At 33.1% G+C, this 10,420-nt stretch overlaps 1 protein-coding gene across 1 annotated transcript; it reads right to left on the bottom strand.

Annotated features, from left to right (window-relative positions):
- Window positions 1-7,015: 7,015 nt before the first annotated feature.
- LOC104103323 (chlorophyll a-b binding protein 6A, chloroplastic) lies at window positions 7,016-9,879 on the bottom strand. Its single transcript, XM_009611221.4, has 4 exons — window positions 9,581-9,879; window positions 8,690-8,792; window positions 8,026-8,314; window positions 7,016-7,258 (listed from the first exon to the last, which is right to left on the bottom strand). Exons 1-4 carry the CDS (start codon window positions 9,772-9,774, stop codon window positions 7,107-7,109), a joined length of 738 nt encoding a protein of 245 aa, XP_009609516.1. The 5' UTR covers window positions 9,775-9,879; the 3' UTR covers window positions 7,016-7,106.
- Between the last annotated feature and the right edge of the window lie 541 nt (window positions 9,880-10,420).

Here is a 10,420-nt window from a genome sequence, read left to right on the forward strand (position 1 = left end):
GAAGAACACTACCAGAGCTGCCTAATTAAGATTGATCTAAAAAAGGCATACGACTCAGTGGATTGAGGGTTTGCAAAAGAAATGCTTCATGTACTAAACTTTTCCCTGAAATTCATAAAGTGGATAATGGCTTGTATCACGACCACTCAGTATAGTATTGTTATTAATGAGGGAATGTATGGATATATTAAAGGAGAAAGGGATCTCAGACAAGGAGACCCCATGTCTCCACTGATCTTTGTAATTTTCATGGAATACTTCACAAGAATACTGAGGTGGGTGACAGAGATGCAGGGGTTTGAATATCACACAAAGTGCAGGAGCCTATAGTTGAACCACCTATGTTTTGCAGATGATGCACTATTGTACTATAAAGGGACAATTCAGTCAGTGGTAGCTATGCTAAGAGGATTGCTGACATTTGAAAACACATCTGGGATAAGTACGAATGCAAGCAAGTCTAATCTCTTCTATGCCAACATGGATGCACAAAGTATAGCTGATTTTTTATGAACTCACGGGTATCAAAGGGGGAAGCTGCCATTTAGATACCTGGGGTGCCAATTTCCCCTAAGAAGCTATCAAGTACAGAATGTGAGCTGCTGGTTGAGAAAATGAAAACTAGAATAAGGAGTTGGGAATCCAGAAACTTATCATATGCAGGGAGGGTGCAACTGGTGAACTCAGTGTTGATGCACACTCAAACTTACTGGGCATCACGAAAAGACAATACAAATAGAGCACCTCTGGTAGCTTGGGATCTAATATGTATACCTAAACAGATGGGAGGATTGGGAGTTAAAGAGTGTATCACATGGAATGAGGCAGCATTAGCTAAATATGTTTGGCATATTGCCCAGAAAGCAGACAATATGTGGGTAAAGTGGGTCAACCATATTTATATAAAAGGACAATCATGGTGGTAATATAAGCCACCAAATGACTATAGTTGGTACTGGAGGAAGATATGTAATATAAGGGACAAATTCAAGGCAGGGTATATGTAGAATGATTGGCTAACACAAGCTGGGAAGTACTCAATCAGCAGTGGCTATGAATGGAGGAGAGGAGTACAAGAGAGATGGCCAAGTAGTAGATGGGTATGGAGTAAGCATAATATACCTAAAAATAATTTTATATGCTGGTTGGCAATGCAGAACAAACTTTTAATAAAGGAGAGACTTTTCAGAATGGGAGTCAGTCAGGATGATAAATGTGTAATATGTGATCAAGCTACTAAAATAGTGCAACATCTATTGTTCGAGTGTCATCTATCACAATCCTACCTAAATATCATGCTAGACTGGATGGGAATAGAAGTGAGGAACAAAGAACTTATTGGGCTGTGGAAGAGAATGACCAGGAAGATAAAAGGAAAAATGTGCCGTACATTTGTTGCAGTTGTATTGGTAGCACTGATATGCAATATATGGAAAGCAAGAAATGAAGCGCTATGGCAGCAGCGAGCCCCAAGTCCTCACACAATATGTGCACAGATAAAGCAAGAAAGCAGATTAAGGTTGCAGGCAAGCTGGAAAGGAAGACAAAACAACAGAGAAAGGACATGGATAGAAGGATTATACAGACGAACAAATTAGAGACAAACATCCAACAAGGAGAGCTAGAGGGAGGAATACTTGTAAATAAAAGTAGAGATAAGAAATAGAATTATAGCATATAGCATAGAGAAGGGAAGTAATTAGGAATGCTCTTTAGCTGGGAGTATGAGATGTAGAGAACAACGTCGTTCGTATTTGGGATTCTGGAGATTAATAATATTTTTTCTTTGACCAAAAAAAAAAAAGAGGAGAGATTCTTATTTCTTCCATGTATTCAAGTGTATACAATGTGATGCCCAAATTCTCTATTTGTAGGATGACATTAAGGTGATACAAAGAGATGTCATGAACATGGTATTAACTACTGAGATTATGGGGGAAGATCGTGGAGTGGGTTATGGACTTGTGAGAGTTACAACTATAATGGTAAGGAATAGTGGAGAGGTTACTTACGTAATAAAGAAGAGTAGTGAAAGTTATATTTGTGTAGTGAACATCCATACAAATAATATAGCATTTCATAACAATTCTTTACTTCTTTTTCTTTTCCATTTCTAAATAATCTTTCATGCTTTCACCAACCATTTAAAACCATCATTGCTTTCCGCTCACATTATTTGTTTCTATTCTTGCAGTATAATTCATTCAAAAGGATTTTCCTTTAGTTTTGAATGCAATATTACTCATAATTGAAACAAAACGAAGTTATTAAAACGAAGTGGAACAGTTAAACGTGAGAAGACGCTATCAAGATTCCAGGAAACAAGGTGATAAGACAGGATGAAATTTGAGTTATACCCAATCGTTCAACTTTTTTCATCAAGTTATTTAATTTATATGCATTATCTTGGGTTAGTTTCCTGAAAGGTCACTCAAACTTTCACTTTATTATATTAAAATTATTAAATATTTTTTTTAACGGCAAAGTTATTCAATTTTAACTAAGTATCACGAGAGTCACTAGATAATTTTTTATAACAAAAGAAGTAATTCAATTTGCCTAAATATCATAAAAGTTCACTAGGAAGAAACAAATGAATTAGTTGCTAATATACTTAGACAAACTTTAGTGACTTTTTAGTTATAAAAAAATTTATTAAGTGACTTTCTTGTTATAAAAAAATTATTTAGTGATAATCTATGTTACTTATGCAAATTTGATTGGCTTTTTATTACAAAAAAGTATTATAGTGATATTTGTCCAATAAAATGAAAGTCGAGTGAGCATTCTTGAAATTGTCCCTTTTATCTTTTATAACACAAGAACGCAAATCTATGTATGGAAATAAATGCATGACGTACAATCCTATCAGCTGCCTAACAATTATACCGAAAGTATTTTATGAATTTTATTTGATAAAATTGTAAATAGAATAAATAAAACACATAAAAAGATTTTAGATCTTTAAAGCTAAGAAGGGGACAATTTGTTTGAAAATACACAAGTTATTTATTTTTAATTTAGCTTGGCCATATACTAAAGCAAAGAATGGGAGAAGTTGCTACGGCATTTTAAAAATAAATTGGTGATTGGTCCGAATCTAACCATCGGACAATTCTGTGCGCAAGGTTGTCATCCAAGCGGGGACAATAAGTTGTTGGGACAGCCGTGGTGCACAACCCTTGACTGTTAAGGGTGGGACTTTGGACCACAAGGAAATGGCTCGGGATTGTGGGTGTGTCCTTTGGGAGTTTGTGTGATCGGTCTGTCCTTTGGTGAGTTTGACTGTTATGGGAGCCAGATGGTGTCTGTGCTTTCACCTCTTGGGGCTGGCTTTACAGAGCAGCGCTCCTCGATCGCTTACAAAGATCACCAGTTCTTCAGCCAGACCAAGCCACCACTAAGATGTCGGGTAGTCATTGGTTGGACCACCATCTTTTTATATGTTTTTCTCATATATAATCATTACCTTTATTCTGGGTTTATATGAATTAATTTTGCTTAAACTTTGTATTTTGACTAAAACTTTATTAAACATATAAGAATATTTAATTCGAAACCCAATTTGTTGGTCTGGTTATTAATATAGGTATCCTATCGACGAGTACAAATTTCTTTAAAGTTCGGAGTTTTATCAAAGATCCGATGCATGCATGCAAACAACAAGTCCATTGTTATCAGTTTACTAAAACTTTTATAGGGCCAAAAGACCTTAAACTCAAGCCTCATACTTCATTAATTAAACGACAAAGATCCAAATATACTCATTTACTTTAAAAATTGGTCTAAGAATATCTCTCGTTATACTATTGAGTTATCTATACCCTGCAATCATACTTTGGGTTTAAATATATCCCTCATTTAAACGGAGGGACACGTGTCATCGTCCTGTTGACCAATTCTAAATATCTCCTAATTAATAAAAAATACCCATTACCCATACCCGAAAAGCAATTTTCTAAAGCAATTTATTTTTGTAAAAACTGAAAAAAAAAACTGAATTTATTTTTTACAAAAAAAAAAAAAACGAAAACAATTTTTTTCCCAGTTTTTACAAAAAAAACTGCTTTAAAAAAAACTGAAAAACAATTTCTAAAACAATCTTTTTGTAAAAACTAAAAAAAAAAAAAACTGAAAAATAATTTTCTAAAGCATGTAAAAACTGAAAAAAACTGAAATACTTTTAACTAAAAACTGAAAAAAAAAAAAGAAGAGAAAATATTTGTATTTTTTTCAGTTTTTACAAAAACATTGCTTTAGAAAATTACTTTTCAGGTTTTTTTTTTTAGTTTTTACAAAAACTAATTGCTTTAGAAATTATTTTTTAGTTTTTTTTAAAGCAATAGTTTTCTAAAACTTGGAAAAAAATATTTTCGATTTTTTCAGGTTTTAGTAAAAAAAATTCAATTTTTTTCAGTTTTTACAAAAAACATTACTTTAGAAAATTACTTTTCAATTTTTATTTTCAGTTTTTACAAAAAATATTGTTTTAGAAAATATTTTTCAGTGTTTTTTAAAGCAGTTTTTTTGTAAAAACTGGAAAAAGAATATTTTCATTTTTTTTTCAGTTTTTAGTAAAAAAAAAAAATCAATGTTTTCCAGTTTTTACAAAAAATTATTTGCTTTAGAAAATTACTTTTCGGGTATGGGTAATGAGTCTTTTTAATTAATTAGGAGATATTTAAAATTGACCAACATGACAATGACACGTGTCCCTCCATTTAAATGAGGAGTATATTTGTATCCAAAGTATGACTGCAGGGGTATAGATAACCAATAGTATAATGGGGGGTATTCTTATACCATTTTTGAACGTACAGTGGTATATTTGGACCTTTATCGTTAATTAAATTGAACTAATGTTTCTAACTCTTAGACCAAAAGCAGATTTAACAACCTTACTGAGAATTCAAAGGTAATAGGAAGTACGGAAAAGGGCCAAAATTGCCCTTGAACTATTTGAAATAGCTCAAAAATGTCCTCAATTTGTTTTTGGTACCAAAAATATTCCCGCCGTCTATATTTTGGACCACAAATGCCCTTAAGCCGTTAGTCTTGCCATTGAAGGTGACATGACAGTCCAACTGGGCTAGATTTGCTTACATGACCATCCACTTAAGCAATCCAACATGGCAAAATTATTTTTTCAGAAAAATTATTTTTCCGAAATTTTTTTTAAAATACAAAATCAACACTTATTCCGAAAAAAGTAAAACAGTTCCGGAAAAATTATTTATTTCAGAATTTTTAAAAACAAATACAAAATCAACACTTATTCCGAAAAAGTAAAAAATTCCAAAAATTTATTTATTTCAAAAATTTTAATTAAAATACAAAATCAACACTTATTCCGAAAAAAGTAAAAAAAAATTCGAAAAAATTATTTGTTTCGGAAATGTTTTTTAAAATACAAAATCAACACTTATTCCGAAAAAAGTAAAAAATTTTCGGAAAAATTATTTATTTCGAAATTTTTTATTAAAATATAAAATCAACACTTATTTCAAAAAAAAAAAATATTTCCGGAAAAATTATTTATTTCGGAATTTTTTTATTAAAATACAAAATCAACACTTATTCCGAAAAAAGTAAAAAAATTCCGAAAAACTATTTTTTCGAAAAAATAATTTTTCCGAAAATTTTTATACTTTTTTTCGAAAATAAGTGTTGATTTTGTATTTTAAAAAAAATTTCGGAAAATAATTTTTCTGAAAAAATAATTTTGCCATGTTAGATTACTTAGGTGGATGGCCATGCATGTAAATCTAGCCCAGTTGGATTGCCATGTCACCTTCAATGGCAAGACTAACAGATTAAGGGCATTTGTGGTCCAAAATATAGACGATAGAGATATTTTTGGTACAAAAAACAAACGGATGTTATTTTTGAGCTATTTCAAATAGTTCAAGTGCATTTTTGGCCCTTTTCCGTAGGAAGTAAGGAACAAAAGCGGAGCTAACCTTTTGCAACGGGTTCTGTAGTTTTTAGTTCGATCAATCAGATTATGCATACATATAAAAAATCTAATAGATATAAATATTTAATTGACAGCACACTTATCGAACCCGCTGCCGAAACTCAACGTACTTCTTAGTTCTTACCTAAATAAGACTCCCGACTACTATTTAGAGAAGACAAAACGAAAGCGATAAAAACTTTGATAAAAGCTGCATCAAAGATGAAATTCTACATGTGATAGTTAGAGATGTAGGTGCAAGGGACCTTTCTTCCATGAAAAGAGTTGAGGGAAGGCTGCTAGAGTATACAATTATATTGGTGGAATGGGTTGGGGCTCAATTTAGGTTGAGTAAAATTCTTTGACGTTGTCCTATATATGATTTTAATTGGTCGTAATTCTATAACAAAGAATGAAGACGCCTTAACCTAAAAGGAGATCTAAGTGCAAGAAAATTTTCTATTTTGATTTTTTCAGTATTAAAATTTTCTAGTATATAACTACGAAGACTACATAAGAAACAAACTTCAACAACTGATGATAATTGCGTTGTTTAACTGTAAGGTTAAGGGTTCTCAGCCACATGAACAGTTTAATGTCTTTATTATCGGTGTCGGACCCTGAGATGTGGATCATCTAAGGCATATTAACATATAACATGGAGTATTCCTCCCTAGTAACTTTGCCGCTCATAATTTATTTGGCAAACTCCAAAATATGATATTTTAAATGAAAGGCTTTTCTTTAGATGTAGTTATAGTACACTGAAATTCTATATTATGCTAATTTTCTAAGTAAGAAATGGCATAAATTGCTGGCCCAGTTGGAAAGATATCCTCGTTCCAATTTTACATTTTTTTTCCTTTCCAACTTTGAAGTTCCAGCGACTGCTACGCACAGGGTATGTACTACTGCGAAGAAATTCAAACCTCTAGCTCGAGGACGTAGTTATCCAATTGATTAAAAAGATCTACATGTAAGGGACCCAAACACGAATCGAACCTTGAGTTATGCATCTAGCCAGCAAAAGAAAATAAAAGATTTGGATAAACCAAAAGATACACAAAAAAAGTCCATTTCATTACAAATCTGTTACATGGTAGAGTTTAATTTTACAACGGGGAAAGTAGGGTATTGGGTATATCACAGTTCAAGGCAAAATGCCTCTAGGGATAATAACATCGCCAATGTTGTTGTGCCATGGATCAGCTAAGTGAGTTGCCAAATTTTCCAATGGTCCTGTTCCTGGGTATGCTGATTGTTGAACACAAAATCCCACGAATGCCAACAACGCAAGCCGACCTAGCAAGCATACCATATAAATCAGCCTTAGCAAATAGACCCTCGATCTAAGAGGACACTTCAACTTTATCCGTAATAATTAAAAAAAAGTATTTAAGTCCTATGCATTAATAATGTAAAAAGTATTTGCACATGAATCAGATAACATATATAGTAATTGAATTTTTTATTTACTCTAAAAAATTTACACTATCAGTGCTTATATTGTAACCTAACTTGTTTCTCAGGTGACAATTTTCACTTTGCATTGATAATTACCTACATTTAGCTTTTACATGACGTGATAGTGTAAAATCCTTTCTCGCCGTCAATATATAGAAGTTAAACTCATAGTTTACAAGCAAATCTCCATAATAAGTATTCATCTGTTCCAGTTTATGTGAATATATTTTCTTTTTGGTCTGTTCCAAAAAGAATGACCCGTTTCTAAATTTGGTAATAATTTAGCTTAAAACTTACCATTCTACCCTTAATGACAAGCTTTTATAACAACACAAATACGTTGGCCCCTTTTTGACTTGTTTAGGACCACAAATTTCAAAAGTCTTTATTTTTTTAAAACTCCGTATCCAGTCAAACATGTTTACATAAATTAGAACGGAGGGAGTACTAGTTATCATTTTAACCTAATAAAAATAGTAATTATCTTGCTATCATATGTTAGGCTATACTAATATTATAAAAATCAGCTATACTGTGTGTATATAATTTAAATTCTTCAAAGAAAAATGTGAAATGCATAATAGGAGTGGAGTCAAGTTCTATACCATTTTTGATTTCCTTGACTTTGAGTTCCTCAAACTTTTTAGGGTCTTTAGAGTAGCCCAATGGGTCAAAAGCTCCACCAGGGTATTTCTTCTTCTCAGGGTCCTTCTCCATACTTCTTTGGTGCTCTACAAATGCAATGGCTAAAAATTCAATGGCTAAAATTGTAGGAAGAGTGCCCCATGGAACGGGCTGGCCCAAATATGTAGCTTGTCCTCCTGGAATGGCAGCCCATTCTTGGGCCTTGACCCAGTTTCCCAAGCCCAATGCCTCTGGAACTATGATTCCTGGCTGCAAAGTTTTTTATGAATAAAAGATTCGTTAGAGAATTCAAAGGAATTTGTTTGAATATGTCCTAATTAACTTGAGAAATTGATTAACATGCACTAAAAATCAAAAATTACGATAAGAACAACGTTTCTTCACGATTAGTGAATACTATCATTTTCTACGCAAGAAAAAGTTATCATTAACGTAATAAACAGATCAACTCATCAAAGAGAGTAAATGAAATATAATATTAATATACAAATAGTGGGGATCCAAAATTTTGGATTTATGAGTTTTGATACTAAGAAAGACAGTTTACTGCGTTAATTTGTTTTCCTTTTCTTAAAATGTAGTAGCATCTAAAAAGAGGGATTGGCGACTAAAAAAAAAACTTACGACAGCAAGCATAGCCCATCTGCAGTGAATGAGTTCAGACTCTTTGTATCTCTCCAAGTTTGATGGTACTTCTCCTAGACCAAGTGGATCAAATCCAAAGTCTCTGCATTCGCCCCAAATTCAATAATTAAGTTCACACTAATGTTTCAACGTATGACGAAGACAAGAGTTTCAAATATATATATAATATTCCTCAGCCCGAAAAACAATAATGCGGTTCAACGCACGAGATCAATGCAAACTTTCGTATAATCTTCCTAAAACAAAATTTACATACAACATGCATATAAAAATAATACTACAAATTATTTATAGTTAACATAGTAAGTGTCATTTTTTCGGGAAAAAAAGAAAAAGAAAGCTCCCTCTAGTTCTATTCAAACTGACTTTTTTATTTTTTGGGCACGAGGGGTTGCTCTGATGGTAAGCAACCTCCACTTCCAACCAAGAGGTTGTGAGTTCGAGTTACCCCAAGAGTAAGGTGGGGAGTTCTTGGAGGAAAGGATGCCGAGGGTCTATTGGAAACAGCCTCTCGACCTCATGGTAGGGGTAAGGTCTGCGTACATACTACCCTCCCCAAACCCCACTAGTGAGTTTATACTGGGTTGTTGTTGTTGTTGGGTACGTTTCAAAATGTTTGACACTATTTTAGTGTTATACTACCACGGGCGTGGGATAAGACTAGGTATGTTATTGTTGTTGTTTTGTATTCAAGAATTTAAGTTCATATAAATATACCACAAAGCCTATTGAACTTACTTTTCAACCATTATTTTAATATTTTATGTCTAGTATGACTAGCATAACATATAAATTTAAATTAACGACGCTAGATCAAATATCATCACATAAAATAAAATAAAATAAAAATATTATTTTGTTATAAATTACCCGGGAGCTGAACCATCAAGGTAGGAAGGGCGGGGCTGGCCGGGCATCCACTCGGCGGACATGGTGAACCTAGATGTACCATTGGTAGCTCCGGCGGACACCGGCACGGCGACCGCAAATTTAGACTTGGAAGAAGAGAGGACAGAAGGACAAACAGCTGCTATTCCGCAGCTCATCAATGCTTTAGAAGCCATCTCTTCTTCCTTTTTTTTTTCTTTCCAAAATGAGTAGTGAAAATAGAAAATGAATGTGGTGATGAAGAGAGGGAATAATGGGGGGAGTATAAGGAAGGAGTTTGGGATATAAGAGAATCTGAATGTAGATTGTTACTGGCTAAGGCGACTGGTTTCAGATTTGCAATTGGGCCACGTGGAAGATGAAGTGGATATATTGAAGATATGCGATGGTGATTTTGTGGAGGAGGTTTTTCTAGTTGGAGAAAATATCACACGTGGGGTTCCACAATGGGTTAGATTATTGTCTAATGAGGAAAATTGGTAGATAATACTACGTGAAAAATCTGGCATATTCTTCAATTGTGAGATGATGAGAGAACTTAAGCGACATCAATCAAATTCATTAATCATTGATTCGTTATCCAACTAAACAAACTCGATCTCTCAATTTACTGTTCTAACACCAGAACTGGAATTTCCAACTTTCCAAGATGTAATCCTACTGACTTGCTAACCACTAATGCTTAGTTGGCCCGCCCTTATTCTTTTTCTATAATGGTGTTAGTTCAAATTAATTTGTGCACACTTCAACTATTTTATTATTATTATTATTATTATTATTATTATTATTATGTATTTGTTATCTTCAACCAACACAAATATG

This window comes from Nicotiana tomentosiformis, chromosome 5, assembly GCF_000390325.3.
Source record: "Nicotiana tomentosiformis chromosome 5, ASM39032v3, whole genome shotgun sequence".
Classification (NCBI taxonomy): Eukaryota; Viridiplantae; Streptophyta; class Magnoliopsida; order Solanales; family Solanaceae; genus Nicotiana; species Nicotiana tomentosiformis.